The following is a 24,465-nucleotide window of genomic DNA, read 5'->3' on the forward strand; positions in this document are numbered from 1 at the left end:
GCGAGGCAGGGCGCCCCAGAGCCTCACTCCACTCACAGGAGGGAGAGCCATCCGGGTGGGGATGGAGTGCCCGAACTGTGGTCCCTCGAACTTCCCGAAGGAATGCCTCCCATCTGCTCTGTTCCATGGAAAAAAGCGCAGCTAAATTCTGCCCACCGCCCCCCTCAATGTGCTCAACGCAGGGTGACTGAGCAGCCCCTCCAAGGCTCTGAGCCAAGGTCTCTGCCCTCAGTCTTTTCTGCCCCACCACACCCACTAGATACGCGGGCGCTCACACACATACACACGCGCGCTCACACATGCGCGAGCACAGATCTCCGTCCTTTGCATCTGCAGGACCAGAAGCACCCCCAGTACCCCAGGCCGGGTGAAGCAGGGAGGTGGGCGAGCCTGCGGGAAGGGAGAGTGGGCAGCAGGAAGGGAGCGCAGAGTTGCCGCCTCCACCCCCGCTCCCCCCACCCCGGCCCCCAGACCCCTCCGACCCCCCGACCCCGCGCCACCCCGCCCCTCAGGTTCTTCCTCCACCATCCCGTATCGGATTCATTCAGAACTGACCGCGTCCGCATCACAGGGGAATCCCCGACCCCAGCCCCCCCACCCCTACCGCCTTTCCCTGTGGCCCTTTAAATCGGTTATTACACGTTATTACATAGAGATTCGTTTGCAGTGGGGCCAGAGGGAAGGAGAAGCAGGGGAGAGAAGAGGGCGGGGAGGAGGGAGGGAGGAGGATGAGAGAGAGAGAGCGAGAGAGCGAGAAAGCCTCCTCCGCTCTCGCTGGAGAAAGGGAGTGACTGGAGAAGCTTGGAGGGAAGGGACAGGATGGCTTAGAGCCTCTGCCCTCAGGACCCCAGGCAGGGGGCGGCGCCAGGCGGAGTCTGAGGCTGCGGTCATGGCTGGGGCTGGAGAGTCCCCTCAAGGACCCTGAACGCCCCCTGCACCGCCTCTAAGGGACGCCTCAGAAGTTAGCATCAGTGGGACCTGGAAGCTCCGATCTCAACAAGTAAGTTGTCTTCTTTTCCTCCTTCATTTCTCCCCGCTCGCTGGTTCTGGAAGGCAGGACGGCCACTCTCGGGGCGCCCACTGCCCGCCGCGGCTAGCTTTTACCAGGGACCTGCCAGTTTGGGAGCCGATGGGAACAGGGGATGCTTAGGGCAGGTCCAAAGTTCAGCCAGGAAACCCCAGATCTCCGTAGCCTGCAAGCTGCCCTGGTCACTGGGAGTTGAACCTTCTGAGGGCTGTAAACATCTCTGGTCTGGTACTGGAGCATGGAAATTCGCTGGGGTCTGACAGCCCCCGTCAGTGGTGTGAGAGGCCAGGGCGGTGGGGAGGGGGCATCATTGCCCTGGGCAATGGCTCTGCCTTCAAGGGGGGTTGTAGAGGGCTGGGGTGGGGTGGGGTGGGGTGGCCATCTCCCTCAGCCTTAGATCCTCAGCTTAATGTTGCTTTCTTTTAAGTCTGGCCAAATTGGATCCATGACCTTGCTATTTCTGCCTCTTGCCGTCAGGTCACTTTCCGCGTGCTTCTCTATCTCTTTTTAAACATCTTTCAAACTGTCCGGAAAGAGCAGGGCTCAAAGCTCCAAGGGCAGGGGTGGGGAATAGGGAAGGGCATCATCATTATTCCCCTTCTCCCCAAACCTATGTAGCTCCCTGGAGAGCTGCCCAGTGCCTCCCCTCAAACTGGGCTGTCCTCCCCCCACTGCGGAGCAGCCTTAGGTCCGTGCTGGCTCCTCGGACCAGGTCTGGTCCCCCAAGTTCCAGGGCCTACCCGAGACATGGGATCGGGTAAGGCCAGCCCAGCAGCTGTCCTGACAGTCCTTTCAAACACCAGAAGATCAACAGGCATGTGACTGCTTCGTGTCTGACTGTGCCAAGTGCTTTGCTGTCTTTTGATCCTTTTAATGGAGCAGATATGATCATCTTCATTCTACAGCTGAGAAACTGTGGCTTATTGAGGCAATGGAACTTGCCAGAGGTACATAGCTGAACAAGTGAGCTTCTCACCTGGCTCTGACTCCAAAATGTATGTTTTCTTCATCACTGAGCTACGCATCATAGGGCTTCCTGTTCACAAGCATCTTTCCATGTAGGCGAGAGGCAGTGAAAACAAGCTAATATTTATGGAACCAAGTTCTGAGCTGGACGCATTCATCAGAGTTAATCTGCACATCGGTCCCATGAGGCGAGGGTCCTTTCACCCTCTCTGTGGATGAGCCCAGAGCTTAGAGAGTGCTGAGCACAGATAAGTGGCAAAGCTACTGTCTTCTAACGCTTGTCCTCTAACTTTAAACGCAGTCTTTGTGCTATCACTGACTCACCCTGGAAGGTGCTCTGGCCTTCCCAAACCCATACCTTTCCCTCAAAACCCAGGTGTAAATCCCCTTAGCCGGCTGAATGAGGACCATGGGATTTCCAGAATCTGATGGAAGACTCAAACAGAGCTAATGATGTGGGGGTTGGAGGGAAAAGGCCCTTGGCTGGGCTCTGACACGAAGCGTGCGGTCAGCTTGACAGGGATTTGAAACTGTTGACCTGACCTGAGACGGCATCGTTCTGCTTAGTGGGAGTCCTGGGGCACAGGATGTGAGCTTCTTGGCAATAATAGCAAGGAATTGTCATATTCAATGCTCTCCATGTGATATGACACATTTTATGTGCATGCTGATATTGTTTTTTTCTTTTCCCATCCACTGCTTTTCCCACTGTTCCTCCCAACCTCCCCTCCTCCCACCCCTCTTCACCATCGTGGACCCAAATAATCTGAAACTAAGTTCCAACCAGAGACTTCAAACCTAAGGCTAGAAAGGCAAGCATTCTTCTACTTTGGAAGGAATACTTTTTGGCATTTATAAAGTGTTTATTATTTGTCAGTCTCTGTTCATTGATTATGAGATTGATAATAAATTATTGCAACAGCGTAAGTTATTAGAATAGCACCAGGGCCACCTTGAAGGAGGAACATCACATAGAGAAGTTGTGTGTACATTCCACCAGAGCACAGCGCTCCTGATTTTCCCTCAACCATGTTCTAGATTCACCGTCTAGCTCTGCGACAGAAAGGAGACCACTCAGACATAGATTCTGCCGTCCTCTCCAAGGAGGCACTGCTGGCATCCCTCGTGGGCAGCGTTTCTTATTTAAGTAGCATGCCTGCATTAAACAGAGGCAGGAGGAGCCCCACCCAGCAAGCAGTGCAGCTGGAAGAGGAGATGGAGGTAAAGTGTGTGCAAGGAGAAGGGGTCCCCTGTGCTCTCCGCCCAGGGCTGTCCTGGAGGCTACGCTGCCCTCTCTGGCCATGAAGTCACATCTCAGTGGCGTTCCCCAACACGGGTTCTGCCGGCACATCCTGAGCTGTGCGGGCTCTCCCGTGTGCTGGTCCAGCAGAAACCTCAGCGTGGCTGTCACAGACATTCTCTCGGCCTCATTGCCCCTGCCGGCTGCATGGCAAGATCCCCCAGGCTCTCGGCAAGTGCCTGCCTAGGTTTCTTGTCCAGGAATTCGAGAGACTCTAAAGCTGCTCTCCTCCCCCATGATGAATTAACCCCACAGCAGGGAAGAGACGGCGAGAGTGCCCACTCTCCACTTCCCGTTTGCCCTGGAAATGACCGGCCCTTAGGGCCTTCTGTGGCCAAAGCCACGAGCGGGGGTGCACTCACCTCTGTGGAAACTGTGTCTACTTCTGTTTTTTGTTTTTAAGTCAGTTCAGCAGCCATGCATTTGATCCCCTAGCATGTGCCAGGAATAACTAATTTTTGAAAACCTTTGGAATGTGATCATCCAGGCAGGGTTATGCTTTCCACTTAGGAGAACGTTAGCAAAAGCTTGCATTTTCTGAGCCAGTACTCATTGAATATTTAGGCTGGGGGTGGGAGGAGGATGGAGAGAAAGGAGGGGTCCAGGAATCCATTAAGTAGTTTGAAGGAGCCATTTTTAGACTAAAATTTTCACTGTCTCCGAGCTACAGACAGGCCATTTAGCATTGGCAGTGTCTGTAAGAAGGGGCCCACCATCAGACGTCTATTAAGACAGTTGTCAGCCACAGAGGAATTTTTCTGTTTTTCCTAAGGACAACATAAGAAGAATGGGAGCTGAAACACAAAGGATTGTAGGGAGGCGTTTGAGAAAATTTCTCTAAGAGTCTTGTGGAGTAGCTTTCTCTGGAATTATTTTAAAACAGAGGGGATTGCTTCCCCTTCCTGAGACCCTGGTTGCCGAGGGACAAAGTGGTGGCCCTTGACAGGCCTTATCTAGTTCCTCCTACCTTGGCATTCTGATAAGTGATAAGTGAGCTATTCTGGTCAACAGAGCCCAGGATGGCAGTGTCCCTTGCCAACAGCCGTGTCAAGTGAAATGTCAGAGCCAACCCTTAACACGTGACCTGGAGAGGATCCGGGGCTTAAATGTTACGTCCCACTCTCGTTCCAGACTAGAGCAGGCAGCAGGCAGAGGGGCAAAGGTCAGGGATAATCTGACCAGTTTGGCAGGTGGCAACAGCACTTCCTGGTCACCATGGGTCAACCCAGAGAGGTTGGGGGGTGGGGAGGGAAAATGGAAATACAGGGTGAGGGAGAGAGAGACCATGAGGAGCATTCAGTTCTCCTGTCTGTGACTTGGTCCTTGGGGCTGGTGTGCTGCCCGGCCCTATCTCCTCTCTCACATTTCAGGCCCCCGACCTTAAAATCAGGGAGACTCCAATGCCATCATCCTACATTATTTCTTGCTGCTCATAAAGGAAAAAGGGGTAAAAAGCAAGAGCGGAGAAGTGAGCCTGGAGCCAAGCCCACGTCTTGTGCCTTGCCCTCAGTGTTGGCTCCCCGCCCAAGCTTCTGCTGTAGGGCACTTGCGCTCAGAGCCTGGCCTGGAGGAGGGTCACAAGAGCAACAGCAGCGAGGTGCTGCCTCTGCTCCCGGAAGCTGGCCATCCAGCAGGGATCAGAGAGCCCACAGGTGCCAGGGCGGAGAGGCCCCCACAAACAGAGGCTCTGACAGCCAGCTCCCCTGGGCTATCCAGAGCAATGCCATTGGACGTCAGGGGATGTAGGCCAACCAGTCCCAAGGCCGGTGGCTTCAGTCACTTCGGAAAGTGTCCTTTATTGGACACACTTAAAAAGTCACTCATATATTCCTTCAAAAACGTGTATGTCGAGCTACCACAGGTCAGACCTTGTAGGAACCTGCGATAGAAGATTGGGTCCTTTACACACCCTGCCCTGCCCTGCCCTGGACTCTCTCCGACAATTAACTGGGGACGACTGTCATTGACAGAGCCCATGGCTGCATTACACCATCGGGGGAAGCACCATTACAGAGATGCACAGAGGGCTGAAGGAGGGCCAGGGGAAACAGGGAGGGCTTCCGAAGGGGGCTTGGGAAACAGTGAGGTTTGTGGGATGGTGGAAGAGAGAAGGGAGCCCAAGGAAGGGGCCTGGAGAGTCCCGCTTCTGTGGCCGTGAGACAGCCGTGGGGGAGCCTGCCCTTGCGCTGACTAAAAGAAGCCAGCCCTGGTGGTCTAGTGGTTAAGATTCAGTGCTCTCACCACGGTGGCCCGCTTTGTTTTTGATGTTTCCAACACAAGCAGGGTCACCCATGGTGGACAGGTGTCAGTGGGGCTTCCAGACTAAGACAGACTAGGAAGAAGGACCTGGCCACCCGCTTCCAAAAAACTTGGTGATGAAAACCCTATGAATAGCAGGGGAGCATTGTCTGATACAGCACCAGGAGGGGAGAGGGTGGTGCGAAGATACCAGGCAGGGTTCCCCTGCCGTCCACGGGGGCATTAGGGTCGGAATCCGCTCGGCGGCACAACGCATTCCTTCTCTTAAGTGCTCATACTTGGTCACATTTTATTTCCTTTCTTTCTTTCTCTCCCTTCTCAGTTTGGCTCTCTTTTCCCCTCCATTTTTGTCTTTTTCTCTCACTCATTCTCTTGACCATAAATGCCCGTTAGTGATTCTTTAGCTCAATCCCTTTTCTACTGTATTCATTCTCTTATTTTTTATTAAGCTTTTTCTTTTGAGATAATTGTAAGTTCACATACAGTTTAAGAAATAATGCCGAGAGAGCTCCTATATTCTTTACCCAGTGTCTCTCAATGGGAACATCTTGCAAAACTGTAGTACAACATCAAAACCTATAAAAAACTTGGCAGTGAGACATTTCCCGCAGCAAAAGAAACAATTGACAAAATGAAAAGGCAACCTACAGAATGGGAAAAAATATTTGCAAACCATATATTTGATAAGGGGCTAATATCCAAAATATACTAAAAAACTCATACAACTCAATAGCAGAAACAAAACAAAAAATACAATTTAAAAATGGGTAAAGGACCTGAATAGATATTTTTCCAAAGAAGACGTATGAATGGCCAATAGGTATTTGAAAAGGTGTTCAATATCACTAATCATTGGGGAAAGGCAAATCATAACCACAATGAAATGTCACCTCACACCTGTTAGAATGGCTGTCAGCCAACAAGTGTTCAATGCTGGTGAGGACGTGGAGAAAAAGGACTTTGTGCACTATTGGTGGGAATGCAAATTGGTGAAACCACTATGGAAAACAGTGTGAAGGTTTCCCAAAAGATTAAAAAGAGAACTATCTTGGGGGCTGACCCTGTGGCCAACTGGTTAAAGTTCTGCGCACTCTGCTTCAGGCTCCAGGAGTTCGTGGGTTCGGATCCTCGCTGTGGACCTACTCCACTCATCAGCCATTCTGTGGAAGCATCCCACATATAAAGTAGGGGAAGGCACAGATGTTAGCTCAGGGTTATCTTCCTCAAGAAAGAAAAAAGGAGAAAAGAGGAGTATTGGCAGGGGATGTTAGCTCAGGGCAAATCTTCCTCACACACACAAAAAATAGAACCAGCATATGATCCAGCAATTCCACTTCTAGGAATATATCCAAAGGAAATGAAAACACTATGTTGAAGAGATATTTGCATCCTCATGTTCATTGTATCACTGTTCATAATAGCCAAGATATAGAAACAACCTAAGTGTCCATCAATGGATGGATAAAGTTGTGGTGTATAGTTGTGGTGTGCATACATATATACGCCACATATATACACAATAGAATATTATTCAGCCATAAAAAAGGAGATCCTGCCATTTTTGACAGCATGGATGGACCTTGAGGGCATTATGCTAAGTGAAATAAGTCAGACAAAGACAAGTATCGTCTAATCTCACTACAGTCGTGCGTCACTTAATGACGGTGATACGTTCTGAGAAATACATTGTTGGGTGATTTGGTCGTTATGTGAACATCGCAGAGTGCACTTACACAGACCTAGATGGTATAGCCTACTACCCACCTAGGCTGTACAGTACTAATCTGATGGGACCACTGTCGTACTTGCAGTCCATTATTGACCAAAGCATTGTTATGTGGCACGTGACTGTATGTGGAATCGAAAAATCTCGTAGAAAAAAAGAACAGGTGTACGGTTACCAGAGGTGGGGGTGGGGGTGTGGAGGGCAGAGGGAATTGGGAAGAAAAACACACTTCCATCACCGCGAAGATCTCTCATGTTGCCCTTTTTTATAGCCACCCTTACTTCTCTCCCATCTCATCCTCTCCTCAAGCCCTGGCAACCACTAGTCTGTTCCCATTTCTGCAGTTTTTGTCAGCTCACGGATGTTCTATAAATAGAATCACACAGTCTGTAACCTTTTGGGATTGGTTTTTTTCACTCAGCATAAGTCTGTGGAGATTCATCCAGGTTCAGATGTGTGTGCGTGTGTGTGTGTGTGTGTGTGCATATTGCTGTGTAGTGCTCCATAGTGTGGATGGACCACAGTTGATTTAATCATTCACCCCTTGCAGGACATCTGGCTTGTTTCCAGTTTGGAGCTATCTTAATAAAGCTGCTGTGAATATCTGTATACTGGTTTTTGCGTGAACATAAGTTTTCATTTCTTTGGGATAAGTGCCCATAAGTGCCTTCGATGGTTCATATGGTTGTTGTATGTTTTGTTTTTTTAAGAAAACCGTTGAACTGTTTTCCATAGTGGCTGTACCATTTTACTTTCCCACCAGCAATGTGTGAGTGATCCAGTTTCTCCACATCTTTGCCAACATTTTGTGTTGTTGCCATTTTTTATTAAGGCATTCTGAAACGTGTGCAATGATATCATATTGTGGCTTTAATTTGCATTTCCCTGGTGGCTAATGCTGTTGACCAGCTCTCCATGAGCTTATTTTCCCTCCATATATTCTCTTCAGCTAAACGTTTCTTCATTTCTTTTGCCAATTTTCTGATTGGATTGTTTGTCTTACTGTTGAGTTTTAAGAGATCCTTATACAGTCAGTATCTTTAGTATCTGGTTCTAGATACTCATCTTTGTCAGATATGTGGCTTGCAAATATTTTCTCCTACTCTGTAGCTTGTCTTTTCATCTTCTTAACAAGGTCTTTTTCAGAGCAAATGGTTTTAATTTTGGTGAGGTCCAATTTACCAATTCTTCCTTTTATGGATGAGGCTTTCACCGTTGAGTTTAAGAGCCTTTTGCCTGCCGTAGATTTTGAAGTTTCCCCCATGCTTTTTTCCAAAAGTTTTATAGTTGTATCCTTTATACTTAAGTCCATGATCCATTCTGAAGTAATTTTTGTCTAAGGTCTGAGACTTAAGTCAAGGCTCATCTTTTTTGCCTATGGTTATCCAATTGCTCTGGCACTGTTTGTCGAAGAGACTGTCTTTCCTACATTGAATTTCTTTGCACTTTTGTCAAAAACCAGTTGGCATATCTGTGAAGGTCTGTTTCTGGGTTCTCTGTTCTGCACCATTGATCTATGTGTCTATCCCTCCACCAATAGCACATAGTCTCGATCATTGTAGCTATAAAATGTTTTTAAATTGAATAGACTTATTTCTTCCACTTTATTTTTTTTCAGAATTGTTTTACCTATTCTAGTTCCTTTACCTTTTCATGTGAATTTTAGAATAATCTTATCTATAGCTACGGAAGCGTTTTGTGGGATTTTGATAGGAATTGCATTAAAACCGTATATTGATTTGGAGAGAACGGACATCGTTACTGTATTGGGTCTCCCAATCCATGAACACAGTATGTTCCTTCATTTATTTAGAGATTCTTTGATTTCCTTCATCAACATTTTGTAACTGACAGCAGTTCTTTTTGATCTGCCATGAGCTAACTGTGTAACCTTGGGCATGTCCTTTGGTTTCTCAGAACTTCCGCTGACTTCCTGTCAGATGGGTGTAGTAATGTCTGCCTTGAAATGCTCGGCAGTCAGCAGGAAAGCGGACGCGCAGTTCTGAGAGTGAGAGTTTGAGGACTTACTCGCTCTGCCTGCCTCTCTTCCCTGTTCTTTTCGTCTGCCCAGCTCTCAGGCTGACACCCATGCTCGCTTCATTTCTCCTCGCTTTGTCTCTTCTTTTCGTTCTTGGTTTTCTCAACCTCCTTCCATTCACAACTCCTACTCCAATCCTCTTCACCTATGTTTCTCTGGCGCACTGACTTTTCCTGGTCCCTCATTCCCCTGTGAGTTCCTCTGTACTGCATCATTTGGGGCATTCTCATTCGCTTGTTTTCCTTAGACTTTGGGTGTGACCCCAGGGCCAGTCAGCTTGGGCTCAAGTCCAGATCAACCACACTAGTTCTGGGGCCATTTACTCCCCCTCCCTTGCGCCTCAGTTTCCTCGTCTATCAAATGGAGGAACAGCACCTATCTCGTCTCTTTTCTGAAATGATTAAATGAGCTCATACCTGTAAAGCATTTAGAATACAATCTGGTGTAAGGTAGGCTCCCAGCAGGTTTCCTTATAATTATTGGCATTTTACCTATTATGTCCTGTTTCTCTGGTCCTTTCTCACTCGTTCACTTGACTTGTGTCACTGCCTATTTTTCTACTTGTACATAAGTATATGCATATTCACATTATCTTGCTTTCTTGATACTGTTTTCTCTGCTCTCCTCCTGTCTCATATTCTCTAATCGTCATTGATAAATTGGCATCAGCCCAGGAAATCCGCCCCTGGGGCTGTAGAGAAGAAACAAGTGGTTTTTCATTTTGATTTAATTATTAATCTCCTTTATTATTTAATGCAGAATATATACTCACAGTGCGGGGTTATAATGAAGAAAATGTATTAGGACTATGCTGCTCATTTTCAGAGAGTTAGCAGGCTCAAAAAGGAAAAGTACTGCCTAGACAGATACAAATGTGGGAAAAATCTGAAATGAATTAATTTTATTCATGATTTTTCATACATCTTCCGCGGGAGGGTGAATCTGGATTGTGGCTGGGAAGCCATGGCTAAGTACTGAGATGAATAGCAGTAAGGCCCCACAAGTGGCCCGCAGCAGTCGGCCCAGGAGGGCAACAAAATATACCATCTTTAGCAAATGAGGCCAGACAGGTTGGGAACCTCAGTCCCAGGCCTGTTCCATAGACACCCTGCTCCATAATTAGGTCCACATAAAATGTTGAATTGCTTGAAAGGTACTCACGTGTGATTAATCCTTTCAAATATATGTCCCATACCTTGAATTAGACCTCATTCTGCCCTTTGAAAAATTCCTGAATATATGTGGACTCACTTAGATACACTCAAATAGATCTTTTAAATTCCAGCAAAATGATCTTTCTGTCTCTGTATTTTCTCCAAAGAATTGAACTCCACAAGCAAATGCCAGATCTGTCTGCTCTCATTTCAGGCAAGAACTCTATCTTTCCTTAAAAATCCTTAAGTGAAACACCACTTAATCCTCTCTGTGTTTTTCATCTTTATTGTGGACTGTCTGCATTTTTGTTTCTTTAATGATGAAGTAAGCGTGGGATCAGCCCAGAGTACTTCTCCTAAGGTACCTGTCTCTCTCCAGATACCATGAAGCAATGCACGAGGTTTCATTACATCCTTAGAATTGCGGTGGAGAATCCTGCAAGGATGCAGTCTGAATGAGCAGCCAATTATCTTCTCTTCTGGGCTGCCTGAGGTTCTGAAGGGCCAGGCTCACCTTCTGGTGTCCCTCGTGGCACTGCCCAGCCACCTCCCTGTGCATCCAGAAGTCAGGGCTGCCTGCTAGACCTGCTGTTAAATCTTTCAGTGTTTGTACGACAGAACCTTCCCATTCGGTGTTTCTATGTTGACAATGTCATCATTGCGGGAGCGAGTTAACCCGCATTGTGTGCCCTGGGCAAGCCACAGCTGCCAGCCCTGAAGGTAGACTAACGTAGGAGGATTCTCAGGAGCCATCCCAGAGCTGAGAGAGCCCTGCAGACATGCAAATTACTCCATAATAATTCCATTTAATAGTAATACTGGTGTTACTTCATACCTCATACCTGTTCTTAATGTGTAACAATTCAGGTTGGGGGCCAAGTGCATTATACTAGTATTTAGTAGGGTGTAATTTTTCTAAAAACTGACACATATTTTATTCATGTTATGATTCCCATGAGTATTTCCATTTCCTATATAGGAAAGAGACTCAACGGAGGGAGCTACAAAGTCCCGTGTAATTCAGGGTGAAGATGTGGCCAGGAGATTTGGGGTCATAAGTCAGGACCAACATCACACTGTTTAGTGTTCTGGACTTTGACGGACGTCAGGTGGGAGAGCGGGAGGGTATGGGCTCTGAGGTCAGGACAGTGTCAGTTCAAAGCCCATTCTGCTGCTTCCTAGCTTTGTGACCTTGGGCAAGTTCCCTACCTTCTCTGAGTCTCAGTCCCCTTATCTGTAGAATGGACACATTGTACTTACTCCACAGTGTTGTTGAGATGACTAAATGAGAAGGCACCTACCTCAGCATAGCATACACAGAAATTTCACTTCCAAGGCTATTTTGCAAAGAAAAACAAGAAATCAGCATAACCTGCTGCAGGAAATAAATTGAACATGTGTTTAAAACAAAAGCCAAATGAGCACAAAGGTCCTGGGGGAAAGCAGCACGATGGGATAGATGCGCCCCAAAGAGCTGGCTCCAGCCAGGGTGTCTCTGAGTCAAAACCAGGACAGCCGAGTTTCTCTGGGAGCAACCTCAGGTCTGCATCCACATCCCCACCTAGACTTTGTTCCGAACAATGATCCAAATATAAGGGCTCCCCTTGGACGGACAGAGGCAGCGCCAGGATGGAGGCCCAGGATGCCTGAGCCAGAGGGACCTATGAGCCTGTGACAGCTCCCCAGGGAGAGGTCAGTCTGAGCAGTCTGAGGCAGCGGGGCCCTCATCACCCGAGGCTTCCTCACATGCCTCACACAGCAGCTCCCTTGCAGAGGCCTTAGCAGCTCAGCCATCAGGAACGTGGTGTGCAGGGGCATCCAGAGTGAGACAGTGTCCCATCTGACACAGCCTGTCCTCCATTCACGTTGTCCCTGGCTCCATGTTCCACTGCAAACCCCTCACCCTTCTCCTGACACGCACAGCCCCTCACAGCCGTGGGACGGTTTTGCATTCCAGAGAGAAGGGAGCCGAGATTCACTTTGGCTGTGGCAGACCTTGAGAGAATCCCCTTTCTTGGGCACTTGGCTTGGGCATTTGGAGCAGAGCTAAAAGGAGTATGCATTCTCCGAGTCCTCGTGAGCCCGTGGCAGTGAGGAGCATCCTGGGCATGGAGAGCAGCGCATGCGGTCCACCTCCACTGCTCTCACAGAGCTCCACAGCCCTGGTATTCCAGGATGCCTTCATTGTTGGTGATCATTATCTGTTACATCCGACCCAGAAGTGAGCTTGGGAGGTGACTGGATCCACTCTCGTCCTTATAGCCCTCCCCTGGAGAGGGAGCTCCCTCTACCCTCTGTGAAGCATTTATGTCAGAAATCTCTCCCCACTGAGATCCACTTCTACTGCCCGTGAAATGGAGGAGGATACTGCTTACCCGAGACCCTGCTCTCTGCGGCATGTCTGCAAGGGCGCCATTAGAGAGAAGGCAGCCAGGCAGGAGATGCACTGTAAGAACAGGGGCTGTCATGGCAGCCATCTCCATGATGGAGGGGACTGGAGGGGACAAAGCTGTGGGCATGGAGACAGGGCTGCTTAGAACCACGGGAACCAGGCTGGTGGGACCTGAGCAAGCAGCCGACACTCCTCTCTTTGCTGTGGTGTGAGTCCCAGCTTGGCCTCCTGGCTTCCTCTGTCCTGAGGATTGACAGGCTGTGTTCACAGCAGACTCAGTAGTGCAAATAGGAAAGCTCCACGGAGAATTTATTGGTGCTCCTCTTAACACCACGCTCAGCATAACTCAAAGTACAACCCAACGAGTCCATGTGAGGAAAAAGCCTCTGTCCGACTCAGGAGCCCAGAGGTATAAATTGGCAGCTGATGGACTGAGTCTGACTCACAGATGTATTTTCTTTGGCTAGCTCACTGTTTCAAAAATTGTCGAGTTAGTTGTCAACATTGAAAAAAAAGAAATTTCATGTTTAAGAGTCTTCATTTCTAGCTTGTCTGGAAGGAGAAAGTGGAAGATCTTGCAGCACTGGCTCCGCATTTTTGCATGGCACCAGTGAGCTCAAGCCGAGTGCCAGTGGCTCCCTCCAGAACTGCATGCGTGCTCAGCTCACCTCAGTCCCCACCACTCCCTATCACATCCCCCAAACCCAGAGCAAGTTTTGGTTGCATTTACCAGGTATTCCCATGCTTTTCCTAGAATAAAAAGAATTAAATCTTCTTAAATCTTTTTCTCTATCAAAAAATGCCAAAATGAAGGTCTGAGAAGATCTCATATTTGAATAAAAATAGGAGAAAGTGTATTATCTGTGTGTGATCAATAGGCATACGCAGTGTGTCTGTACTGAAAGAACCCCATCCAGCAGCCCCACTCACTGATCTTTGTAGGCGGCAGAGTTTGGTACCAACTCCACAGGTTCTAGTTACTACAGCATGCACATCCCACTCAGCTGAAAAATCCAGGCATGACAAGGTATTCACCCCACTCCTGGCAGAGGCAGACATACCTTAGATGAAGGAAAATCCAGGCATGAATTGTTAAGAGTGACACCAGTGGTGGCTAGTTAGGGGTCTCTTCCTTGCAAGGGGGCTGTTGTCCAAATGGAGACACTGCTGGGAGTAAACGGGGTTAGAACAACAGGTTTTAGCTGGGACGTGTGGACACCCTGTCTCCTTGGAGCAATTAAGGACCTCCAGGGGCAAATGCTGCAGGTAGAAAAAGTGCAGGAGCAGCCGCGTGACCAGGGGCACTCTGGAGGAAAGCAGGAGGGCAGGTGGAGAAGCCGGCCCCAGGAGGAGGAACGGAGGGGTGGCTCCAGCTCTGCACAAGGGCAACACAGCGTTCATCATGAGCTGGTTTCCTGGCACAGGTCAGGATGTGTCACCTGGCTGCCTCCAGACCCCTGCTGAGGCTGCACCACCCACCCCCGGGTCAGACCCTCAGAGGCCGGGGTGGGGGTGGGGGGGCAGTATGTGTAGAGGCCCTACAGTTCCTGCCACTTAATCACTGAGTGGCCTCCAGCAAGTTCCTCCATCATCTGCCTTTGTGATCTGTCACTGAGGCTACTAAGACAGATTTAACAGGTCTGTCTGTCTGAATATTAAAGGAGACAACGCATAGAAGCACCCAGCTCAGAGACAGCACAGACTGGGTGTTCAACACGCGAGCCATCGTCAGCGTCTGCTCCCCCGTCTCTCAGTCCAGGAAGGCTCACCTCACCCCTCTCGCTGCGTACCTTCTTCACCAGTCTTTCCTGACTCTTTCTCACCCCCAAGCCCTCCAAACTGCGTTAAGAACTGTGCCTCGGTCCCTCTGTGTGCTCCCCGCCGGACTGCGGGCTCCTCGAGGGCAGAAAATAGAGCGGTGGTCCTCAATCTCCGATGCCTATGAGAATCGTCTGGGGTCAGGTTCTCTGGGGGTGGGATTCAGGCATCAGCATGGCGTCCAGCTCCCAGCTGATTACCGGGGTGGAGAAGCCTTGCCACTCAAAGACCGGCCTGAGGACCAGCAGCATCAACATCACAGGAAGCTCCTTACAAAAATGCAGACTCTGGAAACCCCAGAGCTACTGAATCAGAACCTGCATTTTAACAGGCTTCTTGTGACTGGAAAGCACAGGAAGCTGGCCAAGTGCTGCCCCACCTCGTTCCCCCTGCCCAGGGCCCAGCACAGTGCAAACTCACAGAGGCTGTTCAGTGGGATTTTCACTGAATGAGTGAATCTGTGTGTTACAGTTTCTGATGGGCTTTCTCGTGCTTGGTATTTCATATACTATCACCCAGATACTTTTGAACTTAGGTTCAAACCCAAGTTCAAAAAGTAAAACCATAAAACATCCAGGAATTAAAGAACAGACTTCCACCTAAGTTGATAAGAATAGCTGCAAAATGATGAGGTTTTTAAATCAAACACTTCACAAGTTTTTAGAGATTTATTACTACTGAGCTCTTTGCGATTAAACCTCAGAGTTTTTTCCTTTTAATTTTTTTAAAGTTGGTAATTTTGAAAGCTGGGAAACCACTACTGGGCCCCTGGGAGGAGCCAGCCCGGCAGCGTGGTCTGGGCACAGGCTCTGCGGGGTGGCCAGCCCGGCCTCTGGACCAGCTGGCCCCTCCTGCTGCTCAGCGCGGCTCTGGGAGGGCCAGCCCGTGGTGAAGGACTCGCCTGCCGCTTGTACTCGCTCTGAGTGCTGAGTGGGCGGCTGTCAGGGGACTAGAGGCAGAAAAGAGGCGAGAGCTGCCGTTTCCATCCCCTGATGGGACAACCTGCTGAGAGAGGGGGAGGGCACTGAAAGCCCCCTGGGTCACACCCCCAGAGACCTGGAACGGGAGGGTGACCGGGCTCCCGCCAGAGCCACCCGGGAGCCCCAACCCCACGCTGCAGGCCGGCACACTCAGGGCTCCCAGGTCCCCGCCGCATTCTGGGGCAAACCAGTCCCCACCATGCTCAGGGCTCCCCTGTCCCAGTCGCCTCCCCTCCTCCTCTTCCCCACACTTCTGCCTGAGGCTGCTGCGCGAGGTCGGGAATGGCACGGGGTGGGGGGGGTTGGGGGGCTGGGGGGGGCGTTGGGGGGCTGGGGGGGTTGGGGGGGTGGGGGTGGGGTCCAGGAACCCAGGAGCAGTCGAGCAGACTCTTTCAAGCCCCGGCATGGAGGAGGCAGGTCAGGCACAGGAGAAACGCCGGATCTGAGCACCGGGACAGCCTCTGCCTCAGTGTGGAAGGGACAAAAGCTAGAGTTCTTAGAAAGTTCTGCAGGCAGAGCTTCTTGAGGGAGGGGTTCCCAGCCAGGATCCTGCAGAGACGGGAACCATCCAAGACCTCTCCAAGCAGCCATTGCTCCTCCTCGGCAGCCACTGTGGGATCCAGAGAGCTGTGCTCGGAGCCGCTCCCCAGCAGCTGCTGCGGGACTTTGGGCAGATGATTTAAGCTCTCTCCTGGGTTCCCCCTTTGTAAGATGCACACATGCCCCCCTTCAGGAGTAAGCGAAATGAAGCCGTGAAGCGTTATGCTGAGGCATCGTGGGCACCAGGGACCTGTTGGTTCTCCTTCCACATCCTTGACTTGCTTGAAGCACCCCTGCCTCCCTTCCCGTCTTCCACCCCGGCCCTGGAGGGAAGGTAATAATAGCAACCACGCAGGAGGGCTCCCTAAGCCAGGCCCTGTGCTACACCTTTCCCTTCGTCTTCACAGCCACCTCTTTGCTTGGCACTGTTATCATCCCCATTTTGCAGAAAAAGCAACTGAGGCTCAGAGAAGTAACTTCCCCAAAAATCCCTCAGCTGAAGGTAAAATAGGAAGCTAGGCCGTCTGCTGCCAGTGTCTGCTTTCCTAATTATTCCTTACCTGGTTCCCCTTCTACCCTGCGTTAGCTTTAGATTTCTGCCATGACAAGTGACCACAGACTTAATGGCTCAAACCAACGCCCGTTTACTAGCTCACAGTTCTGCAAGCCAGAAGTCCAGGCACAACCTGACTGTGTTCTCTGCTCAGGGTCTAAGGAGGCTGAAATCCAGTGTCAGCAAGCGGCGCGCTCTTCTGGAGCTCAGGGCCTCGTCCAAGCTCCCGTGGTTCTGGCAGAGTTTAGTTCTCTGTGATTACAGGACTGAAGTCCCTGTTTCCTCTCACCTAGAGGCTGCTCTTTGCTCCTAGAGCTCGCCCACACTCCTTGCCATGTGGCCCCTCCATTCTTAAAGCTAGCAAAGGGACCGTCCCTGTTGTCTGATTCCTCTCATGCTTCTAATCTCCTGCTTTAGGAAAAGCCCAGTCCCTTTGCGGGCTCATCTGGTTAGGTCTGGCTCACCCCAGATGACCTCCCTGCCTTGAAGTTAACTGTGCCATAACACAACCTAATCACGGGCGTGAGTGTCCCACCCCCGAGTCTGGGGACTAGACAGGGAGTGTGTATGGAGGCAGGAATCATGAGGGCATCTAGAATTCTGCCTGCTTTCCTGTGCCCTCTCTATACCTGTACATGCTCAATGCATGACACCTTTAACATTCCCTGCCAATCTTGGAGGCCTTGGGGGCACTGAGGCAGCCTGTTCACCAACGAGTTTGGAATATTTTCATATTTTAACAACCAGTACAACCATATGGGTTCATGTAGAGCGGTATACACATGTCTCCGTCTGAGACATGAGTCTGTCCTCCTCCGTCACTCTTCCTCCAACCTCGTCCCTCAGCCCAAACCTCAGGGGATGCAGACTTTGACTCAGCACATAGAAGAGAGAAAGGAGGAAATCATTCCCATTTCACAGTAGGGAAACTGAGTCTGAGACCAGGCTCCCAGCCCAGGAAGCCCTGTTGACCCTGAAGTGCAGTTCCTATCCAGCAGCTGTGTCCTATGTCCTGTGTCCGTGACCCCTGACTTGATGGAGCACCCCTGTGACACAGTTTTCTTCACAGGCGGGGGGTGGAGGTGGAATTCTTAATACAGGGGTCCATTTAAATGGATGTCAGATTCACTAATGAAATACAACTTCCTTTGATTTTTGCCTCTTTTGATTCTTTCTCCACTTGAGTTTTTATATCAAAGAGGTTAAACCACTTGGCTGGACTTTAAGCTCTGTCCCCCTCGAGAGCTTTCATTGTGTCTCAGCGCAGCTTCCCATTCAGGGACACGGGAGAGGATTAAAGATGAAGAGCAGTAACGGGGGTGAGGTTGCGCAGGATTTGCTCAAATCAGTGCCTTCGCCCAATCCTGCAGGGAGCAGCCACAGTACTTGGCCCGGCCAGAGCCTTTCTGCCTGCCTCTCTCCCCACAGGCCGCTCTGCACAGAGCCTGGGTTCAGCGGCAATGCTAGTTATAAAGCACATGAGGGCTGGCTCTGCGATCGTCCTGTTCACTGCTCTATCTCCAGCTCTTAGCACAGAAGCTGGACCACTGTCATTCTGCAATATATGCTTGTTGGACAGATGCATAAATTAATAGAGTGAATCTTGAAAATCTGATTAAAGAAGCTCATCTCCATTGTCCCGGACAATTCTTTTGACTTGATGGGCCCACAGCACTGGAGCCCAAGAGTTCTAAGATGGGCATTTCACTTGCTCTTAGAAGAAATCCGGGTGGTCGAGGCTGTCACTCAATGCCTGCCCTGCACATAGCCCACTGGGGCTTGAGATACTTGACTTACATGGTCCACACCTCTTTCTCCATCTTTAAAATGGATTTAATGGGACATTGCATTAAGTGTCAATTCTAAGAGAGTTGATGAGTATATATTTACATGTATACTTAGGTTTACATTTGTATTCATATCCTCTTTCCCTGGATCTCCATACCGGCCCCCAGCAGAGAGGAGCAGAGCATATTATCTGAGATTTATAGCAGAGGATCATAGAGGATCACAGAGCTAGTTTGTTGAACGTGGAGCTGGAATCCAGATCTCACTCTGGGTTGAGCGAGGAATAGCGTGTGCGGTGATTCCAGCCCCTGGAGAATCTACCCCAAGATCGAATCAGAAGTAAACCTCTCTCTCCTGTCTGCTGGACACAAAAAGTTTTCAGACCTTGGCTGAGGTGTCCTAGAAAACCTTTTCTGTTTCTAGTATGGCGCAAGGCGTTCTCCTACAAGAACGTATGAAAGTATGTTTAAAAATAAAGAAGGAAACAGTGCAGAAAATCAGCAGAAAGCTATTTTCCCAAAAGAGCTGAGGGCAGGAGATGGTGCTTTCCCAGGAGCGCTGGCTGATGACTCATTCTCGCCAGGGCTGCGCCGGCCCTGCCCAGTGTCAGCCGTTCCGGAGTCCACGGGCAGCCCTCCTGGCAGGCCCCTATGTGGGTTCCAACCGTTGGGGTCCCCGGGAGCACACAGAGCCTCGGGATTTTCCACTGTTTCTGGGCATCTCTGACTGAGTTTTCAGTCAACAGTCTCCCACCTAGGGGTAGAGCAGAATCATCCCTGGGATTCTGCAAAGCGGCACCAAGCATTTCCCTCCTTGTTTCATTTATCTTTGTAACGGCCACGTGAGGGAGCAGGGAGCAGGTGGCCCTGTGCAGAATGGGAAATGGCCAACGGATGTCTGAGACAAACAGCGCTTCTGATGACTTCAGCACTGTGTCGTAGAGGTTACCTTGAAATTGCTGCAGCCGCCCAGGCAGCAGAGGGAAAGGTCTGCCAGGTCATCCGACTTCCCTCAGTGGGCGAAATCTTCCTCGTTCGTCAGTGAGGCAGTTGGCTGCATGGTTTATAGAATATTAATCCAGGTTGTCCTATCAGGGACACAGTTTCCTGGGAAGGGGAGTACCCGTGAAATCAAGAAAAGCTTGATTAGGAGATGAAGAAGAGCTGAATAATAGCACCCCCAGAGGTGCCTGGGAGCGGCTCATCGATCTACACACGAGCCACAGAACATCAGTGTCCTCAGGCCTGTATGGTGGGTGCTGTAAGCCCTGGGGCTGGAGCCAGATAAACCTAGGTCCCAAACTAACTCAGCACTTACTACTCAACCTTCATTTTCCTCATCTGAAAATTGGAGCGAGAATAACAGTACTTGTCTAACAGCTTCTTTGTGAAGATTATAAATGAGCAGATGGATATACATTTCTTAGCAGTTGTTATTAGCTGCAGAGATTCTCATGGTCTTTCCTAGCTTGATCAGAGTCTTAAGGCGTCTTAAATGGATGTGAGCTCAGTATCAGAAAAACAGTAGACTGAGTACTCCAAGTTTCGAGGTATTTCTTTAAAGTGTGGCATATGCTCTAAAACCATTTGACAGCCTTTTTTGGTTATTTTTTATTGCAGTACAATTGACATATAACCATGTATTAGTTTAAGGTATACAACATAACGATTTGATATATGTGTATGTTGTGAAATGATCACCACGGTACGTTTAGTTAACATCCATCACCACAAAGTTACATTTTTTTTCTTGTGATGAGGTCTCTGAAGCCCTGCTCTCTTAGCAGCTTTCAGATACACAGCATAGTATTGTTAACAATAGTCTCCATGCTGTACGTTACATCCCAGGACTTTGTTCTCTTGTCATTGGAAATTTGTACCTCTCAACCACCTAACCCATTTCGCACACCCGAGCCCCTGCCTCCGGGAACCACCAATCTGTTGTTTACATCTGTGGGTTTCGTGGGGTGTTTTGAGCTTCCACATATGAGTTGTAGCCCTTTCGAAAACCTTGGGCATTACTATCTTGCCCACCTCAATTTCTTAGAGGACAGGAAATTATTGCATCAAGAGTTTTAATGGTGGGTCTACACAGCGGTTTGTCATGTCAGTAAGCGCTCAGCTGGCCACAGACGGCCCACCCAGACGGTGGGAGTGACCACAGGGTGAATTAGACTCACGCGGCCTTTTCCTTTCTGTCTGCTGCTAAGATCTCAGATGAAAGGAAGGGAGACCAGGAGGGACAAAGGGAAGAGCACAGGCTTTGGGCCTGACAAGCAAGAATCCAGAGATCAGCTCTGTCACTTACTTGTTGGGTGGCCCGGGTGACATTTAACCTATTTGGGACTGTTTTCTTATTTGTTCGCCCATTTATTCAATAAGTACTTTTTAAGTCCCTAGTATGTGCCAGGCTACGCTCTGGGTGTTCAGAAATTGTTAGAGAAGAAAACAGACACAAAATTGTGCCCTTGGGGAGCTCACCCTCGAACGCAGGGAAAGACACCATGAGAAATATACACGATGTTATAGTACTTATATAATGGAGATGACAAGATTGAACTCCAGTGGGTCATTGTGGTGGCAAGAAGTGGCAGTTCCTACATTTAAAAAATTGTTGCAATTTTTTTAATTGCTCCCAGATTTCCTTAAACCCTTTAAATGCTTAACGTGCAGTTTGCATGTAGGAAATGTTCATTTATTCAATCAACAAACAACTATTGAGCTTCCATTATATACTAGCACCTGTACTAGGCACCAGGTATACGAGCCAATAATATAAGAAAACATGGTCCTTGCCCTTGAGAATTCCACAGTCTGGTCTACTGGACACTAGATGATAGGCCTTTGAGAGAACAGGGCAGGAGTGACCTTGAAGTCTTGTGATTCTGTGAATCAGAACAATCCACTTCACTGATCTTGTCTTTTTTAAACTCCACATCTCCCAGCTATGGCTGGCGATTCTAGGAATGCTATGAACCAGGATATGGAGATTGGAGTCACTCCCAGGGACCCGAAGAAGATTCCCAAACAGGCCCGCGATTACATCCCCATTGCCACAGACCGCACTCGCCTGCTGGCAGAAGGCAAGAAGCCCCGCCAGCGCTACATGGAGAAGAGTGGCAAGTGCAATGTCCACCATGGCAACGTCCAAGAGACCTATCGGTACCTGAGTGACCTCTTCACCACCCTGGTGGACCTCAAGTGGCGCTTCAACCTGCTTGTCTTCACTATGGTCTACACCATCACTTGGCTGTTCTTTGGTTTCATTTGGTGGCTCATTGCTTATATCCGGGGCGATCTGGACCATGTTGGTGATCAGGAGTGGATTCCTTGTGTTGAAAACCTTAGTGGCTTTGTGTCTGCCTTCCTGTTCTCCATTGAGACTGAAACTACCATCGGGTATGGCTTTCGAGTGATCACAGAGAAGTGTCCCGAGGGCATCATACTCCTCTTGGTCCAGGCCATCCTCGGCTCCATTGTCAATGCCTTCATGGTGGGGTGCATGTTTGTCAAGATCAGTCAGCCAAAGAAGAGAGCGGAGACCCTCATGTTTTCCAACAACGCGGTCATCTCCATGCGGGATGAGAAGCTCTGCCTCATGTTCCGGGTGGGTGACCTTCGCAATTCCCACATTGTGGAGGCCTCTATCCGCGCCAAGCTCATCAAGTCCCGGCAGACCAAAGAAGGGGAGTTCATCCCCCTGAACCAGACTGACATTAATGTGGGTTTCGACACTGGAGATGATCGTCTCTTCCTGGTATCGCCACTCATCATCTCCCACGAGATCAACGAGAAGAGCCCCTTCTGGGAGATGTCTCGGGCCCAGTTGGACCAGGAGGAGTTTGAAGTCGTGGTCATTCTAGAAGGGATGGTGGAGGCAACAGGTAAGACACTTTATCCTCCTTTGCCCTTACCACATCCACAAGATTAGGCCGCCATGACTCCAAAAGTCCCAGCGATAGGTACATATCCAGAAGATTGAAGTTTGTGCCTGAGAACCTGGATGGCACAATCAACCAGCCCAGACTCTAACTCGTGATCTGAGGGGTATTTTTAATCAAGATGGAGTAATAACAGCCATATTTATTGAACCTTCCCAACTTCCAAGCACTGGTCTAAGCTTTAAACATACAATATTTCATTTAATGCTCTCCCACACCCCGTGAGATAGTTTTCTTTAAGTTACAGATAAAGAAACAGACACCGACAGGCAAGTTATTTGCCCAAGAGCAAGTGCTGCTAAATCGTAGAGCCAGAATGCACATCAAGGCAGGGGGACCCCAAAGCCGGCACTGATGTCCAGCAAGCTACACTATGCCCCAACCCCGTTCTGGAGCAGCTATCTACCCAAAAAGAGCTCTGTGATCAGATAACTTCAAGAAACACAGGGTTCAACAAGGGTGAACTGGCTTCTTTACGTGGGACTTCATGGTGTCTTTCCCCATTATGAATTACTTCATGAGCAAAGGACAGGGTGCAGCATTTGCCAAACTCAAGGATTCCCGACATCACAGAAGCCTCTTTTTGGAGATAAACCTGTGCGCCAGGCCCGCGGGAGCAGCTCTTCTGGCTGGGCACAACCCCTCATCACCCCCCACCCCCACCCCACCACCAGCAATCTGCCCTTCAGCTGCCCTGTGGAAGGCTGGCTCAGTGAACACAGGGCATGCAGAAAATAGTGCACCCACATCCACGTATGCCCAAGAAATGCCCTCTTCGTGGCTGCCAGCCTGGCACCTTGCTGCTCAGCTACCGAGCCGGTGGCCGCGAGCTCCACCACTCCTCCACCGAGGCCAAGCTCTGTGCGGGGCTCCAGGGATCCCGAGTTCCCTCCCCCACTGCTGTGGCCAGACCTCCTGGGACAAAAGCTCTCCAGCCAAACCCTGTACCCTCTTCTTATTCCCTTTCTTCCTCCTCTCTCCTTTCTCTTTTTTTCACCAAGTAGACTGAGCAGCTGGTCTGGCCCTAGTGACGACTTATAGGAAACTCAGTCATGCTCGGAACGACACACACATATCTTTCTAGTTCTTGTAACAACACCAAAGGGCTGGCTTCAGTCAGCCTTTGCAGACATGGAAACTGCATCATGCCGCTTTGTGCAAACAGGAAGAAACTTCATTCACACACGTCTCTCACTTCCACATCTAGAGCTTTGCCTACCACACTACACTGCCCCCTGAAATATCAGGGGCCTGTCACAAAGGTGGCCAACAAGCCTTCCAGCCTTTCGGGAAGTTGGCTGCTGGGTGGGAGACTCAGACAGAGGCATCCACAAACTTTACCATTCAGAGCCTGTGGAACCCAGCTGGGGGGTGTGAGCACGCTCCAGGGACGGGTGCAGAGGGGGCTGCATGGCCATCTGCTGGGGTCCGCAGCCTGGCCAGGCAGCATATGGTGGCAGCTGTGGAGGCCCTGGGGGTAAGCACAGTCGGGACTCAGGAAGCCTCCTCCAGCAGAGCTGGGGGCTCACAGGTCATGCTGCCCTTGGTGCTGGGCTCAGGATTGGAGTATGGGCTGAGACTCTGGGAGGAAGAGCCCTACTCTGGGGCCACAAAGGAGGGGTCAGTTCAGAGATGTGGACAAATAGGAAAGCCATGCCTCACCACTGCCCCCTGCCCTCCTGGCCACCTGCAGTGGGGGGATTGGGTGCCAACCTGGCCCAGCGGCCTCCTCTCTCACGTCTCCCTCAAAGTCAGTGGGCCACAGTTGATCTGCCCTATCTGGTTGACCTCATCCCCTCCCGTGACCTGGGTTACCCTTGCTGCTGTGCTTGGGACTGCAGGGAGACCCAGGATCCCAAGGGCAGGAGACCGCCCTCCCACATCTGTTCTGATCTCAATGATGTTAATGGATTGGTTGCCATACTTATGGAGCCAAGCAAGGGCTGTGAATTCAGACCGAGGCTGGACTAGCACAGCTCTGCTA

General features: G+C 49.8%; 1 protein-coding gene across 1 annotated transcript in view; it reads left to right on the forward strand.

Moving 5' to 3' along the window:
* Positions 1 to 355: 355 nt before the first annotated feature.
* Positions 356 to 24,465, forward strand: part of KCNJ5 (potassium inwardly rectifying channel subfamily J member 5) — a 29,842-nt gene continuing 5,732 nt past the window's right edge. Inside the window, exons 1-2 of the mRNA XM_070623419.1 lie at positions 356 to 1,000; positions 21,486 to 22,424. Coding sequence (XP_070479520.1) covers positions 21,488 to 22,424 — 937 coding nt within the window. The 5' untranslated portion in view covers positions 356 to 1,000; positions 21,486 to 21,487. The remainder of the gene's footprint in view (positions 1,001 to 21,485; positions 22,425 to 24,465) is intronic.

This window comes from Equus przewalskii, chromosome 6 (assembly GCF_037783145.1).
Source record: "Equus przewalskii isolate Varuska chromosome 6, EquPr2, whole genome shotgun sequence".
NCBI classification, from domain to species: domain Eukaryota; kingdom Metazoa; phylum Chordata; class Mammalia; order Perissodactyla; family Equidae; genus Equus; species Equus przewalskii.